General features: G+C 40.1%; 1 protein-coding gene across 5 annotated transcripts in view; it reads left to right on the top strand.

The window, feature by feature from the left end:
- poc1b (POC1 centriolar protein B) overlaps positions 1-19,454 on the top strand; it is a 49,678-nt gene extending 30,224 nt beyond the window's left edge. For all 5 annotated transcript variants that reach the window (XM_036568249.1, XM_036568251.1, XM_036568250.1 and 2 more), the window contains exons 11-12: positions 17,328-17,555; positions 18,150-19,454. In XM_036568249.1, the coding sequence (XP_036424142.1) occupies positions 17,328-17,555; positions 18,150-18,293 (372 nt within the window). In that variant the 3' untranslated portion in view covers positions 18,294-19,454. The remainder of the gene's footprint in view (positions 1-17,327; positions 17,556-18,149) is intronic.
- Positions 19,455-21,085: the final 1,631 nt, after the last annotated feature.

Raw genomic sequence — 21,085 nt, 5'->3', positions numbered from 1 at the left:
GTCACATATAAGCATCTGTCCGATGCCAAAATTTTTATTTAAGCAGCATATGCTGATACCGATATGATTCCAGTATCATCATGCATCCCTAATTAACGACTCAGATTTCTCTACAGTGGTGATGATGGGAACCAGAGTTTGTGATGGCTACAATACAAGTGACCAGTGAACCTACATATGTGTTCTGAGTTTTTATATATTCTGCTAATGATGTTGATTAATCTGAAAAAAAGTGTTCTCTGGAGACTGTTTATCGTACTGCATGTACCCCTTCAACAGGAATGTATTTTAAAAATAGGTTTTAAGCCAAAACCTTTTCTCAAAACTGTCATAAACAGTGTCTCAGTGTCTCAGCTTTTAAAGGCATTAAAGGGCCCATATCATGGAAGACCCTTCTTTTTTGTAATAAAAGGTTTGGTATAATATGTAAACATTGCTAAATATATTGTTGACTCTCCTCTTATGGAAACTAAGCTATAAAAACAGCCTGTTTTGAATTTGTTGTTTCTGTGATGTCATGAAAAACGAAATCTAGAGTGGAGTGTTTCAGCCCAGACTGCTTTTTGAATGAGGCGCAATACAGGATAGCCAATCAGAAGACAGGTCATTTGCATATTTCAGTCTTAAAGGCAGAGTAACAGAAACAGCCTAAGAACAATCCTGATTCTGGAGTTTTTCCTGAACGTAGCATGTCAAACAACTCTGAATGACTGTTTTGTTCAGTCTCACTATTAATAGTTGAATGTAGAAATTTTGAAACATCTGTGAATTTGCCCTTTAAACAGTTTTTCCAGCCCAGATTGTTTGTGAATAAAATGCTTGAATTCCAGGAAATATAGTAGTATGTGTGCTGAGTAAATCTGCTCCTCTGATTCCAGCTCAGTGCATCATGTGGAATGCTAGGAGGAGTGGAGTTAAAACAGGCGTATTACATCTTATTGTATCTTATACATCTTATGGTTAATTATGTCTTGCTTGCCAGTGTGAATTGGGTAGAGACAATGAGAGGTGGAGAGGGGAGTATAAAAAATACAATATCAGTGCCCTCCAGGGGCTCAGCCAATGAATTTATTGGACTATTTGTACAAATCAAGAGCTGTTTTTATAGCAGATAAAAGCTAAACAAAAGCGGTGGTTTGGCTGAGCCAAGCTCAGGGTCATCCCTCCACACTCTCTCATTTGAAAAAGAATGACTTAAATCTCCTTGATAATTTGCTTGTTCCCATGCAGATGTCATGCATTTGGACCACTTAGGTATGCTGTCAGTGGGCTGTGGACCAGACAATTTCTTACAATGTTCCTCTGGCTTACGCAGCAATTGCACAATGTTCTCTGGCCCTGTCGCGGCCACAGCTGCACCCAGAGAGAGAGAGAGCGAGAGACGGAGTGAGAGAGAACTAAAAACAGAAGTGGCTGGAGGAGGCAGAGGAAGAGAGGGAGGGTGGAGAGTGGAAACCCGAGTGCTTACTGCAGTTCACAATAAGTGGAAGAGCTGCAGAGGAAAAAGAGGAACAGAAAGTTAGAGTTCAAAAACAAAGACAAATTCAGGAGAGCATTGAAATGTGTGGGTAAATGGAGCAGAAGAACAGCGTGTATTGTAGACAAAAAGTCAGGAAACTGAAAGGACACTGTGAAGCATGGAAACTAAAAGGAGACGCACAAGATGCATAAAGCAGAAATGGAAACGTTATGCTTTATGAGGGAATTTCCCATCGTAACTGTACTATTTCTTATACGACTTTAGGTGATATGGCAGCTTTGTGTGCATTCTTGTTATAGCATAAAAAAGCAGCAAAATAATTCTATTTTATGAAATGAAAACAACTAAATAGCATTACATTATATAAAATGATTTAATTTAAAGTCAGTAACACGCATATCGTCTGAACTAGGGATGTGTATTTCGGCTAATTTTGGTGCTCTAATATCTGTAAGGGTTAATGAACGGATAATCAGTTAATCACGGGGAAGGAAAACCAAGGGAAATAAATGGACATTTAAGGGCTGCCTAGCTTGAGAAGGTGCCAACACTGGTGTTACACAAATAAAATTAGCAGCATGCACAGGAATACATTTCAAAACATGTTTTATTATTTAAAAATAGCCAAGGGAAATCAGTAACCTAGATTTTTGTGTTGGATAAGTAACAGAGGCTAGCTCTTCAGAGGTACAGCACTGGATGCTGATGAGGGCTCTTTGTCTTCTTACAGGTGGACAATGTGCCAACATGTTAGCCTACTTTGGCCAGAGCCCATCACATCCTTAACAACGTGTCCTTGGCAGCCACTCACGCTAAGGCATAGTATCTCAGTGTAATATCCAGTGTAACTTACTCACAAACATGAGTGACCTCACCATGTTTTCCTGCATTGTTAAAGCATACAAACAGCATTTCACTGAATTGTTTCTATTTTTTTCCTCCATCTTTCTGGGATAAAACAAGACGAATATACAGAAATATAGAAATAGTGATGCCAGTATTTGAGGACTGGCACCTCGAACAGTTAGTAAAGTACTGGAGTACCTGTGCACATTGCTAGTCTCAACAAAACATCGTAGTGTATCTTCTTTGTTTTTTTTTTTTTTTACATAATTAAAAATATACAGCTGTTGTTTATACTGAGCCAAAATCATGATGAATAGACCAATAGAACCAAAAGAAATGGCTTGGAATAAAATCTTACTACACTAAATTAGATTGAAAGATTGAAATTTAAGTTTAAAAAATTAATATTAACCGTTTTTTTTCCTGTCTTGTAAAATTACTGTTTTTTTTGGGAGGATACGAGAGCTTGTTCTAACAGCGACTATATGAAAACATTCCAGTATGGTAGAAAAAATTATTTGGTTTTGCTTGCATAATCAGATAAACAGTATTTATGTGTTTCATTTTATTATCTTTAACTAGCATGTCATAACATATTATAACAGTAAGGTCCAGTTTTTCAGATGCAGGTAAAGCCACACTGACAGTATAATGAGGTGCTAGTCTTGGTTCAAAGCAGGCCTGTGACTTCAGATGCAATAAACAAGGTACAGATAGCATACAGTGTAAACTGCACTTGCGGCCTGCCGCATTGTTTCCAGAGAAGAAAGTATTCGGGCCAGAGTTACTTTGTACTTCATGTCACATGTATATTTAACTTTATCTGCAGTAATATTGGCTAAACCGTGCTCAGCAGATGTGTGTAAAGTTCCCGTCCCACCTTGTGCACATGTTCTCTCATTTCTTTATCTCTCACCCACAATTCTGCCTGTAAAAGCATAAGGGAAGCGGATATGGTTTCATCTGGCGTGAAGAGCACACAGGATGAGGGATTGTTCAAACACAGCTGAATGAGGTGTCAGTTGGCTGTATTATATCTCAGACTGATAACAGAGTCACAGTGGGTTGTTGACCCTGATGTTAATCATTGGCTGTAAGATCGGCAGGTTGAGTATTAAACCAACATTTGCCTTTTATTGCGGCCTACAGGTTTACAATAGCGGTGAGTTTCTGTAATTCGTTTGTTTTATCTATACGTCACATGCATGCATTCAGCAAAATGAGATTCATTCACTTGTTTGTGTAATTCATCCATTCATTCTATCAGTCAGTAACGTTTTATCCCTTTCTTAGTGCCTGGAGTTGCCGACGTATGCAATAAGTTTACACACATCTTCTACAGAGAACACACTTCTGCAGTTTAGTGCACAATTACTGTTTGCTGAATTCAACATACTGGAAAAAACATACAATGTGGCCTGTGCAAAAGTTATGGCACATTGTATATATGTACCCTTTAGAATTTTCTATATTTTTGCAGAATTTTGACCTAAAACTTCATCAGATTGATGCTCAGATGAGGGTGGTTACTCACACCTGATTGCCATCCCACTGATTGAAAACACCTGATTCTAATTTCACCTTCTAATTATCTGCTAATCCTATAATCTTAAAAGTTCACATACTTTTGCCACTCACAGATATGTAATATTGGATCATTTTCCTTAATAAATGACCTATAAATGACTAAATGATGAATATTTTTGTCTCATTTGTTTAACTTGGTTCTCTTTATCTACTATTAGGAAAATCTGATTAAGTTTTATATTGTTTTATTTTTTTCTTCAGCAACCTTAACAAATAAATAGAATGCCATATTTAAGTGTGTTCCCTACAGAGGACATGGTAACTTATTTTCACATAGAAAATCAACAGCTCAGACTCAGAACAGACCTGGAGTATGCTTTGGTTTTGTCCGTGATGCATTAGTATTGCTCATTCGCCACAGCATCTCAGACCCACTCCTCACACCTGGACCCGTCCGGTCACCTCAGTCCAGCTCTCAACCAGCGGAAGGCAGTAATGATCAATTACCCACAGGCAGAACTGTGACATCAGTTTCTCGTGGACAGGCGGATTTAATTTCCTGCCCTGCGTCCGCTGCGTAATGCCAGCGTAATGGCTTCCTGCTCCGAAGCGCCGTGGCTGCCGCGCCGAGCGCTAATTTGTATCTGCCAGGAAAGGCGGCCCAGCCAGCTCACCTGGTCCAGACATCACACCGTCTGCTTCTCTGGCCCATAAAACACACAGACACAGTCTGCGTTTTCTCTCTTTCTCACTCCCTTTGTCTCTTGTGTTATTGTACTCCGCACTGCTTTGGATCAGAGGACACATGCAAAACCTCTGTTTTTAGAGACGTCCTGACTGGTTTTGAAAGGTACCATTGCCGATCAAGGTGTCTGTTTAATTAGGGCCTGACTAATATGAAAATTTTGTGGCTGATACAGATACAGATTTTAAAGTATCTCTCTGATTTTTCAAAATTTCTGTGTAATATAGTCATTGAGATGCAAAGTCAAATGTGAAGTGGTGCTGGTGATACAACACTCTTAACTTGCTGCGACATTCAGAGTGCAGCCTGTGCTTGCTTTGTGTTCCGAATTGCATCCTGACACATTTTAGAACGCAGTAACATGCAAATTCATGAAGCTCGAAGTATTGCTTTTGTGAAGCATGTTTCTGGCCTTAGTGCTAAGAATATAACAGCCTTTCAAAGCTAAGAAAGGGCACTTCACACAAGTTAGAGCAACTTCAGTTGTGAAAGTAATGTCGTTAAAATGTAGGGGCTCCCAATTGGTGCAACCTTCTAAGTTTGGCCCTGTTGACGGGAGACTGCAAGTTCAATCCCCGTTGATGCTAGAATCATTCATAGCTGGGTATCTAAGAGAGCACCTTTTGGCCTTGCTCTCTCTGGGTGGGTGAAATCGCACTCCCTCTTCCCCATTAGTCGGTGCAGTGTTGGCCAGTGCGGGCGTATATAACATTGTGAATGTCATATGCTGTCAGGTTCTGTCCAGAAATATAAGAGTGTCATCATTACTGTTAACTGTCATGACAGACATCATAATGTTTAGTTCATGACATGGTTATGGCTGTGTTATGTAGCAGGGTTTAAGTAAGGTGTTACTGTATTTTCTTGGACAATATGATTGCATTATGTTTTTTGGAAAACAATAAAATGCTAGGCTATCAAGTATTGTTTCTCACTCTGTACAGATGTCTGTATCGCTGACACATCAGTTATCGTTCTCCTCCAAGCATATTGAGCTGTCCGCTGAAAAGTTGCGGTAGAGCTCTGCGCATCTTGGAAGAATACATGCCTTCATCCTCCCAGCTTGGTGGCATTGTGTGATAGGAGAAGACGTGATTTGCGGGTGGAATTGGAAACGACTCAATAGTCAAGAAAATTGGGTAAAAAAACAAACAAAATAAGGACCTATCAATTGAGTTTCTTTTAGTTTGTGTATATACTGAAATTGAAGTGATTTTCACTGCAGCATTAGATTAAAATTTATCTTTGTGCAGAGTGCTGTTACAGAGCCAATGAAAGGCAGTTGGCATCTAACCAGAAGTGCAAAATACAGTGTTATTAATATATAAAGTGCACAACAAGTAATCATGGTGAATATATTGCTGTTGTCAGAACAAAACCTTATATCTACGAAATGATAACTTTACAATAGAAGGAAAAAACCTACTTTACTTGTAATGTCAGTCAATGGAACCAGACATTGAATTCTAAGAAGTATGGACATTTACATACAATATAAAGGGCAACAGGTATTTTCAAATTATGTCAAAAACTGAAAAACATCAAAAATGGAGATACGAGGTTCTGTTCCAACAACAGCAATATATACATCTGTACAGACTGAGTGAGAAAGAATACTTGATAGCCTAGCGTTTCATTACTCTCCAAAAGACACTTTGCAATTATACTGTCTAAGAAAATACAGTAACACCTTACTTAAACCCTGCTACATAAGACAGCCATAACCATGTCATGAACTAAACATCATGACGTCTGTCATGACAATTAACAGTAAAGATAACATGACACTGTTATATTACTAGACAGAACCTGACAGCATATGACATCTACAATGTTATTTATCAGATTCAACTAAAGTGTTGCTGACACTACTTTGTTGTTTTCAGACACTCAATATAAAATTACCCTGATTGAGATCGGGGCTAATCTGAACTGGAACATCGCTATCTCATAATCTGTTTGCTCTCTTCCTCTCCTGCAAGTTCTCACACATTCTCACAGCCTGTTTCGTTCTCTACTTTAGAAGCTTCTGCTTTTCTGCTGCTCCTGAAGGGTCTTGCTGCATGAGTTCATCTTGGTGTCACTTGCTCCTCGGCCGCTCGTCCCAAAGGGAATGTGCATGCTAGTCAATGCTGACCCGTTGAGCTATTTAATGAGCTTTTAATTCTGATGGCCCCATGTGCTCTTCGCGTCCCACATGCCTTTTGTGCAAAAATGTTTTCACTTCAACTTTTCACCGAGTTTTTTATTTTCTGCAGTGCAGTCAAAAACCGGCCATGAGTCATAGCGAGGCTTTTGAGTTCCTCATTCCTTTTTGTCCTCCTGTATATTCTAGCTCCTTTCATTCAAGGATGTATGAATGTCAGAAGCCCTCGCGTATGTCTTTGACTTGCGAGCAGCAACAATAGCCAGTGTTTTAATACCACACAGTCGACAGGCTTAATCTCCACATTTCTCGTGATGACTCATCTTCGCTGATGTCTTATGTAAGATGGCTAAATTTCCTTTGGAAGCTAGCCAGAGATGCACAGATACCAGCAGCATGGTCAGTTTGTTTAACCCTGCCCGCCTTCTGGAGAAACGGGCTGGCAACAGGACACAAACAATAACAGCAGCTCCAATGGCAGACACAACAAGCGTTTCAGGCGGGAGCACGGCACGGCGCGCTTCTGTCGTCTCTCACAAGGTTATTTAACGCTGCATTTTCACATCACGACTTAGCCGAGCGCTGTGAGTCATAGGCTCTTAAGAGAAAATTACTGGAAGGATTTGTGTGCAGTTCAACATTGCAGTGCGCTGCAAATGGACATGGTCCCCAGGTGCTTGTTTGCTAGACTCTGCGTTGCTATGCTGAGGCATGTTAAAGGCTGAAATAAGAGTGTAATGACGGCCTCGCCTGCCCTCAATGCATAGGGAGCGCTTAAGCTTCTGCTTGTGAAACAGAACATTAGAGGCGCTTCTGTTGTGCACAGAAATGGATTGTTTTTGTGATTGAGATGATCACAAGCAGCCCAAACAGCTTTCAGTGTGTTTTGAGCAATTTACTGTGTTTCTGAGCGCGCGCATGCACCGGCCTGCGCACGCTCCTTCTCAGCTGATGACTCATCCGCTCAGTGGGATCTCAGTGACAGACTGCGCTTCAGCCGGGAATTGGGTCAGAATGCAGCTTTTGCCTCCTTCCAGCCTGTTCCCATTTCCGCAGAGGGATCCCCCTGTTCCTCCGGCATAGCATTCAGAGATAATCTGCAGGCTAATATTGGTCATTATCTGCCCTTTCCTTGCCCGCTTCATTAGTTTCCTGAACGATCTGTCACTTGAGTAAGCAGTTTGTTGGTCCTGCAGGCTGGTTTGCATAAGGGACTTACATCCTGTGGCCTCGTCTTTCAATAGGTGCAGGAAACTGATAATGTAATGCAGCTGGACACACACTGACCATGGTTGGAGACAGAAAGGGAACACTTTGTCCAGCTGCACATTGCCATTGCTCTGCAGGTTTTATTGCTGTACCTGTTTGATCACCGGTTCCGCTAAAGGTGCACACTCTAATCCCAATCGAAATATGACATAACCTCTTAGTCACAAAGCTGGTTATAAAATGGTGCAGTTTTTATGGCATCCGTGGAAGCGGATATTTATCTGCCCTGGAGCCAGTGTGTGGGCGAGCGAGTAGTGGTGAGAGAGGTGATGGAGAGAGAGAGGTGGAAAAAGAGAATGCGAGGGGGAGAGAAAGAGAGAGAGAGTGAGGAAACAGGGGGAATGTGTTTCCCCCTACTCATCTGGCGCAGGATCCAAATGGAAATTCTATTTTCTGAGCAGTGATATTGATGAATGTAGAAAAGCCTCGGCTCTGGGCCTCACTGACCTGTCCTCCTGTCCCGCGAAGCTGTAGACAGCTGTGGCTCATGTCCCCTGACAGGAAGTGGCCTACATTCAAAGTGACAAGTGTTGGTTTCACATTTCCGCTGCGCTAGCCAATGTCACTGGTCATCTCTGCTCACTTCGCTGGGTACGGACAGCTCACCGAAATATCTGCAAAGGCAGTCGTGGACCTCCAGCATGATATGATTAGTAACGTTACAGTTTGCTGTAGGGCCGTCACTGTTATTTATATTAGTGATCGAGTAATCTATAGATTATTTTGACAAGTTTTTAAAAAAGGCCACACAATAAAAAAGGACTTAACAATAAACTGTGCATAGGCCTTCAAAGATTCCAATTTATTTTAAATGGAAAAAGATGAACAACGAAGCCTTTAAGAAGACTTTATTTAAAATGCATATAAATACACTTCTGTTCAAAAGTTTGGAATCACTGCTGATGTATAAAATGTCTAAAAATGTCCTGTGCAGTCTCCCAGCGTTCAGATAATTAGTGGGAAGCCAGAAAGCTTTAGCAATGTTTGATGTCTGCAGAATGATGAACAGAGCTGTAGATGATTGTAACATGGCAGAGAAATATTAGGATGAAGTTAAAATAAATGTATCATCAGAATTCCTCATATTTCAGAAGTTAAATATAGAATAAAGCATCAAAAAATATATATTTTGATGTCTAATTTATAAAACTGTAATCTACATTATTAAATAATTCTGCTGGGAACAAAACTTTCCAAAAACGTTCCAAACTTTCCAAAACTTTACAGGAGAAAACTTTCAATGTAAGTTAATAGAACATGTTTTTATTCTAGGTCAATTTGTGCTGTTTCTGATGTTGTGAAATTTTGAAATTATGAAAGAAAAATTGAGAGAGAAGGTTTTGTTGTGACAGTAACAAGATCTTATTGTATGTACAGCACTGTTGCACAGAATTTAGAGACTGCCTTACATTTATTATTTCATCATTTTTTGAGAGATATTTCTGATGAGATTAGATATAAAATAATCCACTTGCATAAGGAAGAGGAAAGTCAACATAAAACAAGTGGAAAAAAAACACATTCTCAAAACTGGAGCTCAAAACATTAAGTGATACAGAGAAAGTGGGACTCTAACTACCATGCAAGTCCTGGTAGACCACCAAACTGTCCCCATCAGATAAACAGCACTTAAAGCTTTCATCTTTGAGAGAGAGGAGAAAATCAAGCTGCTTCAGATCTGAAAAAATCCACAGGTGTTTCTGTCCATCCTTCCACTGTGAGAAGACGACTCAACACTTTGAGTCTGAAAGGATGTGTAGCTGTCAAGAAGCCCTTACTGAGGAAAAGAATCTGTGGTGTGGACTAAAGTTTAATAGACTAATGAGTCTAAAGTTGTGATAAGAGAACAGATGCTTGGATGATGAGAAACAAGAAATGCAACCTACTTCTAAGTCTGAACTTTGGAGGTGTGGAAAAACATCCCTGCAGATTTCTTTGAAAAACTCAGTCTCCTGAAAAAAGAAGAGAAGCTGTAATAAAGGCAAAGAAAGTAATACTTTTCTGTATTTTTGTTTGTTTGTTTGTTTTTCCCTGATGCCAAAAATGAATAACATGGTTTTAATGCCTGTTTTGAACAGAATTTTAGTGAACTACGGGTGGTCTTTGACTTCTTTTTATTGAGTAACCAGATTTAATTGAGTAATTGTAACAGCCCTACCTACTATAGCTACATATGCAGTGCTTTAAAATCACTGTAATGCTGGACCTCTTAGGGTCATACTCAAATACTTCAGGTAAGTTCACACATGGCTTCAGCATCTTTGAAGTCAAAGTAGAAGAAGAATATACAGTATAGTATCTTTAGCACAAGCAAGACCAGATGCTTCATAACTTCCTGACTTGATGTGATCTATTGTGAATAGTACAGGAAGTATAAGATGTGTGCACACCAATATGAAACCTAATCAGAGCAGTGAGTGGAGCCAGAGAGGAGCTTTAACTCCATTAGCCTCCCTTTAGCAGGTACTCTACACAGCGGAAATCAGACTTTGATCTGCACAGAGACTGATAAAGAGACAGAGAGCGAGCGGAAGAACGCTGAAATGAACTTGGTGGCGGAGGAGGGAGTGGGAGGTGGGTCAAAAGCTAATGCCTCCTTTGATTTCAATAAGGATTTCCTTGTGCTGGGAGTGCTCACTTTAATGGCATTACATGGCATCCTGTGACAAGGAAATGTTCTCTTCTCCATCACAAGACAGCCAGCACTGCACGCCTAATAGCTTAATGTGTTTGAGTCAGCGCAGGGGAAGGTTAGAGATTACCTGCGTTCAGTGCAGCGCTACTCAGAAGCTGTTTCCTCAGAAGCTTTGTGTTTAGTGGCAATAATGATATTAGAAACTCAATAGAGAAATTAGATATGAAAGACGCTCATCACTTCTGATGCCTGCTAAGAAAGCTTGCGCCTCGCTCACTCTTAAAGTGATGGTTCGGTGAAATATCAAATGTACACAATTTTCCACTTAACCCAGATGTAGTCCATCAGCCAAGACACGTTTGGTATCCGAAATGTTATTCTTTCGCTTTAAACTGAAGCTACGAGAATAATGTAGCTAACACACACTAGAAGTCAATAGTCACCCAAATCTTTTCTGTCAGTACATCCCTAAAACAGCTCTCAAACTGCATTCACATATTCATTAAGGTGGCACAGACTTGTTGATGTGGTTTAGAACATAGTCTGACATATGTTTAACTAAATGCTCGGGGTCACCATTTTACAGCACAGATGTGTCTGATGTACACATAAGAGGACTTTCTGTCCATTTCATTTATGTAAATGCACATTAAACATGGATGGAAAATCCAGATTTTTTTTAAAAAGTGTGTTTTATATTTTTTATTGATAAAGGAGAAATGTGAAAAACAGTGGTGGAAACAGATTGTTCAAATAATTGTTGAGGTGGCAGGAGTCATGTATTTTTCATTACGTCCTTTCAGACCTGTTCAGCGTTTGTAGGGGTTCGGTGGGCAGTAGTGAAATAGGACAGCAACTTCAGCCCTCATTAAATGGGCCATTGCCCACTCCACTCGGTGTCTCTGAACTGTTAGGGCTCCAGCCATGTACAGTTGACAGAGGGCTGTCAAAAGCACTTTACTGGGAACTAATAAAGGTTCAAAATCTTCCGTACACCTCGCACAATGTGTCACGTCTTTAGAAATTTGCACAAAACAGTAGTTAATGGAAACACGGGTCCTTTTTTCCTTTACCGTTTTTTTTTTTCCTAAAATTTGCTTATAATTTGCAAAACATTTGAATGGAAACCCCACTGTATGGTTGAAGAGATTACATTCACAGTTTTCTTTTTATAAATCTCGAATATAAAACACTGAAGATACATGTTCATAAACAGAAATTATGAAAGTAATCTAGCGTCTATATGTTGGCGGAGACATATGGACAGAGTCGGGATTCCTCGAAGAAAATAGCCCATTATTTTCAGCTACACGGTGGAGTTGTGTAGTTTGATAGTTCACAATAAGTCATATTGTGTCTTAAACCACATTGATAAGTCGGTGCGACCTTAATGAAGACCTGGATGTGGTTTGAGTAGGTTGAGAGAAGTTTTGTGGATGTATTTACTTTATTTACTTCTAAACCACATGTGTCAGGCTCCAGTCTTCGTGGGCCAAAACACTGCAGACTTCAGCAGACTGTCTCATTAAACACACCTGATTCAGCTCATCAGCTAATTAGCAAGACCTTCAGGAACTGAATTCAGAGCATTGGATAAGGGTAAACGCTAATATCCACAGCTTTGGCCCGGAAGGTCCCCAGTTCGACATGCCTGCTCAAAACTAAAGAAGGAACATTTGGACACCAAACATGTCTCGGCTGATCGACAGCATCTGCAGAAAGTGGAAAACTATGTACCTTTTTTGGCTGAACTGTTCCCTTAAACCATAAAGGTCATAAAAGTATTCTTTGGAGTGATGCCACAGGAAAAAAAAACTGGGTTCCCTAAAGAGCCTTTAAACCTAGGTAGTTCTTTTGCATTTTTTTAAATGAAATGTGCAGGTGTGAAGAATTGCTCTGAAGTTTGAAGAACGTTCACATATGTAAATCTTTTATACTAGTTAAAAGTTTTTCTTAGAACCAAACGTCCAAGTTGAGAACTATTTAGGAGTGCAGAACTTGGCCAAATGATTACGATTAGTCAGTTCTTTATCACTGCTTAAAGAAACTTATTGACCACTGAAACCTGAAGCCTTTAATATTGCATTTGTGAAGTATCCAGGCTGTATTAGTGTTGTAAATGAAACTCAGGCGTCAGGTTTTACTTTCAAATGAGTGCATTAAATCTGCCAGATTTGGGGCAATAATGTCAAGAGGACATTGTGGAGAGGAGGCACGTGACTGAGCCTTTGTTTCATTAATGTGACTACGAGTGGACATGATTTCCACGATCCGTCTGATCTTTCCTGTGTTAGACAAAACATTCCATTTCTGGGGTGCAGCGCATGGACCTGTGTGATATTTCAAAGGCTTGTCGGGGGGCTTTTCTGCGGGGCTGAAGGAGCTCATAAATATTCCCCGTTGGCCCAGTAGAGACCAAGTACCTGTTTAGCAGCCAGCAAGCTTGTTGACATAAATTATAGCTTGGCCGGCATAATGGCCATGGGTCTGTCCTCGAAGCTGAATGATTATATTCAAGCTGTAATGACCCACCTGTGCCCACTTCAGACCCACTGAACAGACTGCCAGGGTCATACCATCATTTGACTATATATGGTGCTCTGCACTCATTCACACCACCATATTTGAACGTTCATGCTGCTAATTCACAGAAGCTTTGGCAGCTGATAGTAGAATGCGTGGGTCTTTATTATATAACTGTACTCCAACCCATGGTCCTGGATTTGCATGAATGATTGCATGGAGGTCTGAAGGTGGAATAGTTTCGTCTGAGAAGGCTCTCACTGGGCTCGGGGACAAACAAGGTTAAAAGAGACTGAGGTACAACAAGACCTATTTCAACAAATTGGCACCCAGCTGAATATGTGCCTTTTTCTGGAACACCACTGTAACTGGAGCCTAACCAATATATCAATTGGCTGTTAATATCTGCGATATTTATGAAACATAAGGCACATTTTTTAAACCTGCAGTCTCTCAACGATCAGGTGGAACTTTATAGGGTTTTGCCACTTGGAAGCCCAACATGAGGCACCCCGTCTTAATCTATACAAACTGAACTGATCAATTTGAACACCAAACTGTCACTCAGTTATATTGGTAATCAAGTAATCTGGGGATTATTTTGACAAATAATCGAGTAATCATGCAAACGTTTGTAACAGCAAACATTGAATTATACTTTATGTTCATAAAGACTTTTAACTACACATACACACATTCATTTTAGCCTGCTGGTGTGGGTTTCCTTTCTTTCAGTGATGAACACAACATAATTTATAAACACATAATAAACACATAAACACAATTTAAGTGCTAATAGCACCCCCTGTGAAGAACTTCAGATTGCTGAACGTGGCTTTATAGTGTCCTGTGGATATCCTGTTTTTCATTCAAATTGCAAAGTAGTAAGCAGATTCATTGAGAAGGTACATTTTTAATGATAATTTTTTTAAGAGTAATTGATTTTAATTGCGTAATCATGACAACCCTACAAAAATGGTTAGAATAACACAAACATGGAAGATGCGTCAACCTTTATCACATGAATAACGTTACAACTGATGAAAAATAAGGAAAATAAAAGATAATTAACAGAAACCAAAACTGCCTCAAATTTTGGTTAGCCCCACCCCAGCTAGAGTATCGGTATTTTTTAATATGAATTATTTTGTGAGTTTCTGCTGTTTATTTGAGCTTAAGAAACAAGACCAGTGAGAACGGACTGTCATATTTCACATTTCACAGTTGGCAATCATAACAGTAAAGCACTGTTTAAAGGGCCCATGTCCTATTTATGTTGTTACTTACTTACTTACTTACTTATTTATTTATTTAATTTATTTATTTATTTATTTGTCCTGAGGTCGATTTATAAATTGATGTGCTTTTATGTACAAAAACAGTCGTAATTCTTTTTACATTACCATTTTCCAAGCTCCCTTTACTTTTAGGCTTTTTTATATTACTCTGGCTACCCTGTATTGTGCCGTATTCAGGTCACAGTCCAGGCTGAAACACTTCCTATAACTTCGGCATAAATTGGCAGGCTAAACTGCAGTAGGATGAACAGGCAGATACACATACCTGCATTGGTTTTTGTGACATCACAAGGACAGTGAAGCAGGCTGATTTTGTAGTTAGCATGTATGGATTGGGGAGTGATTGGTACATTTTGAAAGTTTGACTATGTTTACATCAAATGACAAGCTTTTATTTGATGAAGAAAATTTGATTGTCATTAAAACTACGGGGTTGGAATTTTGTTCCCTTAAAATCGTATTGGTATCGGCTGTAAAATGTTCTTATTGGTCAAACTCTTGTTGTAATTATCTTGACCAGTTACAAAGACCTAATCTAATGCTGTCTCGGTACACCACGACATTGATAGATGATTCATGGAAGTCATGTCACCTTAAAGTATGACTATGAAGTATTTAACAGATTTAAAGATGCTAAGAAAGTACTCATCCTGTATGTATGGGAAATTTTATCTGACCTTACGCACTGGCCATTTCGTTAAACTCAGTGCTTTGTGGTTTGAGCTTGTCCTCAATTAGTCATCTATCTATCCAGTCATTCATACTTTACTGAAGCTATACACTAAGTGCTAATGGCCTGTTTTTGTATGGCAGTGATTCATGTCCGTTTAGCCTGGACTTCTAAGTGAGACCCAGAAGACCACTCTGATTGGCAGTCAGGCGAGCCCTGTTATCCTCACCCCTTTCCGCCCAATTGCACTTGGGCTTCCTGTGCTGATCGGGGGGCGGTGTTAAGGAAGAAAGAGCAAAGAAAAAAAATTGAAGAAGCAGCTAGATCTGTAGAGTGAGGAACTTACAAACGACGTGAACAGATGTTTCCCAGATGTGGCCAGTGGGTGCAGGAGGGACCCACGAGCTGGCTGCACTACACACTGACTGCTTTGTTCACCTCCTCCCCCCCACATTCACCCCTCTTCCCCTCCCAGGCCATGCTGCTGTCTCTCAGGCCTGGCCTTTGAAGTCGGGACGCGGCACAGGAAGCAAGGGGCTGCAATCGATTTTCTTCCTGCATTAGGGCAGGAATGTGTGGACTCCCCTCCCCTCCAAGGCTCCCCACTCTGGTGATGAGCCGTGTCTTAGTGCTGCTTGGCCCTGAGGGTCAGAGACCCCCATGCTCTGATGCAAAGCTTTCAGAGTCAACAGAGCTTGGCAAAAGTATGTGGAATAGCAGGTGTTTGAATGGTAGCTAGTAGCAGAGAACCCTTAGCATCCACTTATTGAAAAATGAGCATCAGAAATAGGTTATGACGGCTAACTCAGCTGTTGCAGTTCCCTAGGACTGCAGATTTTAGTGTTTTTCCTGCATCAACACACCCACTTAAACTAGAGGTGGACAAAATCAGGACTCTTGAAGACATTTTCACAATAGAATCAGAATCACTATATTTCGCCAAGTATGTTGCACATACAAGAAGTACTAGATACATATTATGATATTTTGGTTCTTTATGGTTTGTTAAGTGCTTTTTATGAATACTTTGAATACATTATTTCTTTATTTTCAACTTATTGCGCATTGCTACATCAATTAAACAGGACCATGGACTACTGGCATCATCATTATTTTACACCAGTTACTCTTTTTGGTAAAGCATGTTGTTGTTGTTTTTTTTTTGTTTTTTTTTTAACCCATTAAACCCCGATTAAATCATAGTCAGGTCCACCCACCATCATACAGTGCAATAAAGCTGAGAGGGTGAAGGCTAGCGCTTTGCTTCCTCCAAAACATATAACACAATGTCATTGGACAGCACAACACGCTTGAAGGAGAACACTAACTGCTAATTCTTTTACATCAGTAAAAGAGGCCTGCAATGCCTAGCATTGCGCTGAGTGATGGAGAGAGAGGACGATCCTCCCTACCCACTCCAGACACACATGGCAGTGGCATCAACAGGCATCTCAATCTCTCGAGGATGGTGCCAGTGCTTAGATGGGTGCGTCACCCTGGAGTAAGACTGAATATATACCAATACTGATGCCTTGGCTTCGACGCTGATTCCAGAATGATAATTTTCTCATACCTTTCTTTTAAACTGCAAACTGAAAGTGGGTGTGACTTAAACCAGAAATGAGTGAGAGCTGCTGGAAGTGGGTGTGTTTACTGACAGCAATGGATTGCAGACTATTCAAGAAGCAGTGACTTTAAGGACATGCATATAGAATGTAATTTAGACAGCCAATCAGCAGTCTGGATTTTGAATAAGCATCCTTATTGTCTGACTGATGCTGATACGATGGACTGCTTGGATATTAAAATTTGATATTTAATGACATGGAATTTTTTGAAACTCAGTAGTGTTGAAGTATTTGGTCGATTCCACCAAAATATTGAATTATGATAGCCTTCTCAGGAGTTTGTCAGTGTCCTTGAAGAGCTGTAATATGCACAATGTATTCGGATAAGATTATCAGAATCATATCACCAAGTATGTTACAGTATGTTAGGGCCAGCGTGAAAGAAGCTAAAGAGAAGTGTGAATGTCTGTACATATGTAGATATTTATCATGTCCTCTAATTTATCATATTCTATCACCCCTAACTTTTCATCCTAAGATTCATCCTTTGTGCTGACGGTTAGTGGTAGTCAGATCCTTTGGCCTCTCATTGTCCTTTCTCCTTCTTTGCTCTTGTTTAGGGCGGGAGTGGACGTGCACGTGGGGTCCCAGGTTACAGAGATGGTCCAAGCACCAGCACTGCCTCAGCTTCCACTTATACTCATGCACATGAGGAGCAAGAGGAGGATGAAGAGGAGGAAAGACTGGGACCTGGGGTCACGTACCTGTTGGATGAACGCTCGGGGCTTCCACCAGCTTTTAGAAGCACTCTAGAGCACATTGTCCAGCAGCTGGACATTCTGACTCAGGTGAGCAGTGCTGGCTATTTTGCGATTCTGTTTTTGGCTTTCTCCATGCCCCTTAGAAAACAAAAATGTTCACTCATTAGAAATTAAATGGTGTATTTCTATATTTATATAAGGATGTACATCTGTACGTTTTGATTTCATTCAGTTTGATTCAATTTTGATGTGATTTACAAAAATAATAATTAAAAAAAATACAGAATGAAGAAATGTGAGTGGAGTAACTGGTTGTTTCTCCAGTTGATAATAAAAACAATAATATTTTAAATAGTTTGATGATATAACTGTTTAACTACTTGGATAACTGGGTTTGAAAATAGCCCAGGACTTTTAATTTTACTTTTAAAATACTTGGATATTGGATAGTCTTATAGTTATTATCAATTCTATTTCTGCACAAGTCAGTCATTATAAATCGCATCAAGTGGAGTATTTGTAAGTATTTAATGTAAGAACTTTCTGTGAAAACTTCCTCTGAATGACTTCGTGTGCATCTTAAGAATTTCATTATGCAGAATTTTTTAAAAATTGGTGGAATTCCCCTTTAAACTCCCAAGAATGGTTGGTGTTAACACTGATGCTGCGCTTGTTCCTCAGACCGTGGCAGTTCTTGAAGAGCGCCTCACCTTGACGGAAGACAAGTTAAAAGAGTGTCTGGACAACCAGGCCGTCATTCTTCAGCAGACCCTCTACACGGAAGAGCTTCGCGAGGCGAGGGGCGCTGAGGGGCCGGCTGTGTGAGAGGCTGACCCTCTTCAGCTGCTATGGTCCCCACTTCAGGGATCATTGACTCCGGCCTGAAGTAGGACACAGACATAGCTAACATTTACCATTTCTCCCTCCTCCCCCCTTACACATCATTCCTTCTGTCCACCCTGCTCGCTCTCCCTCTCTCTCTGAGAGAAAGACACGGGGCAGAGGAAAAAGTAGAGAAAAAAAATGGAAGGGATTGAAAGAGGAGTGAGGTGGGGTGGTGGTGGGGGGGTTGAAGGATCTTGTAGCAGTCTCTTCCAGAAATTCAGTAAGTCCCTGTGGAGGAGACAGCTGCAGCTAGCAAAACATCCCAGCCTTGTTTTGACAGCAGTGAGGGGCGGCATTCTTCAGGACAGCCGCTCTGAAGACAAATCAGGAAAGAGAAAGAGTAGCTGTCTCTCTTTCTCTCTTTCACTATTTCTGTATCTCTCTCTCTCTCTCTCTCTTTCACTATCTCTGTCTCTCTTTCTTTCTCTGACTCTCCGTCATTTGTCCTTAAATCCCTCCATGTATCTTCTCACATATTTATAAGAATAAAGACTGTTTCAGATGAATAGCGGTGTGATTTGCATGCATTCGTGTTTGCATGTGTGAAACTGAGTTGTCGTCCCCAGAGACACTCTTGGCCTTGTTTACTCTCTCTTGCAGCCTCGTGGCTTTCCTCTGGGTGGAGGTCAGGCGGAAGTGGGGAGAGGCGAGACACAAAGGGTCCGGCAGCTTGTGTTTGCTTTGGGTACCACATCCTTCCCCAGTGCTGGCGTGCTGCTCCACTCCTCCCCACACTCGTACTCTCACACAGAGAACGTACAACACTGGCCAGGGGACACAAAAACAAAACATTTAGTCCACTTAAAAAGAAACTTGCAAGTGGCAACCATCAGGGTCCAAGCACCATTTCATAAAAAAGTTCTGATTTTATAAAAAAATATAAATAAATAAACATTTTTTGTGCACTTTTTTTGCATTTTTGAAGTGCTTTCGATTTACTTCCACTAGTCTCAGTGGACCATTTCATCATGCAGCGACACGTGTGTTATGTTTGATTTCAGTCAGATAGCACTGTTGAGTTTATGATGTAGTGATAAAAAATAAAAATGCTTGATTGCCTGTACAACTACAACAGATTCTGTGATAAAGTTCAGGGGCCTCCGGAAAACAGTCATACACACAGATTTGATCATAAAATAATGTTATGTGAAGATTTCATGTTAAAGTAGTGATTTATAAAAAGTGGGTTTGACGTAAAATGTGCATAAATGAATGCATGTTTGGATGCAAGTCTAAGTGTGCTCCATGCATAAATCTGTGTGATTTGTGATTTTTTATATATATATATATTGTGTGTGTGTGTGTGTGTACATATATATATATATATATATATATATATATATATATATATATATATATATACACACACATATATGTATGTATGTGTGTGTATATATATGAATCTACAGTCACACTGTATATCAGATTGTACCTTTTAGCTGGAAAAAGTTAGTTGTAAATATTTGGTTAACTAATACCAAATGTGATGAATTACTGAACGATGTTGAAAGTTTTATTCCATTAATTCTATCCTTAAATCTAAATCTATAGTAGAGTATAAAATGAACTTGAGCTTGAAGTTTAACTGCACTTTTTTGAGATGCTTCTTATGTGCTATAGCTGCATTTTGTACTTTTTGCTACCCGCCAGCCGACTCTGGCGGTGCGGCCTGTAGCTTCTTCTACCGTGTGTGGTAGACTTTAGCCGGCTGCAGTAAAATTTCTATGCTTCTGTATTTGGAGTAAACAGATAAGAAACTCTGACCAAAAATGGTGGATGTAAACTTCTGTATAGGACTGCAGATATATAAAAGGCGATTTAAACAAAACTTTAGAACGTTGTTTTGAAATTTAGAAATTTATTTGACATCTGTTTTGTGCAAATGTTCTATGTTTGAGGGAATTCTACAAGCCCCATTTTACCTTCCCTGTGCATTCTTGCATTCTTTTTGGCAGCTATTTCTGTTCTTTTGTCCTACACAAAAAAACATGGCGAATATGTACCTGTTGTTGTGGAACATCACTAGAATGTTTGAAGTGTTCTGATGTGCCAGTTGACCTCTTTTTCCTGTGCTCTTGTGATGAAAGAGCCTTTTGCAGTTCTGCTCTGCAGGCATAACATAAGAGCAAACACTCAACACGTGACGCTTGTTTTTCTAATTATCCCCCCTACCAGCCCCTCAAATGCTTCCTCACACATAAACACACTCCCACACACAGAGCAGGTGTGCCCCATGACCTCTTTGCCAGTGGCACGGGCCCTTTGTTCCTGATCGGGTTTCCGAACAAGGCTCTTCCAAGCAGCCAGCAGCTCCGTGGCTGCGGGTTCACGAGCCAGTGGTAAACGATAAGGACAAAAATAACTGGGTGCGTGTGTGTGGCAGGTGTCTGAGATGAGGATGCGAGTCGCATTTTGACTCACTTGTGACTCGACTTGTAATTTCCCTTAAATGGCTTGGAGCTCAGGACTTGTGAAATTTTAGGCTGACAAAACTCGTTAAATTAAGACCACCAACCTAAATGTGGTAAATAAATGAAATCTTGCATTTTCACATTTACGTGTGTGACTTTTATGTGTTTGTCAGTTTTGCTAGTGCTGTCATTACTACAGTGGTGTTCTCACACAGCTTGCAGTGGCATCAAGTTATTGAAAAACCTTCAGTCTGATGGACAGAATGAAGCACTAATGCAGTGTTTAAAAAAGAGGCAAAATCACTTGAAACTAATGGCTTG

Source organism: Colossoma macropomum, unplaced genomic scaffold, assembly GCF_904425465.1.
Source record: "Colossoma macropomum unplaced genomic scaffold, Colossoma_macropomum, whole genome shotgun sequence".
Taxonomy (NCBI): domain Eukaryota; kingdom Metazoa; phylum Chordata; class Actinopteri; order Characiformes; family Serrasalmidae; genus Colossoma; species Colossoma macropomum.
This window is presented reverse-complemented; position numbering and strand designations above follow the sequence as displayed.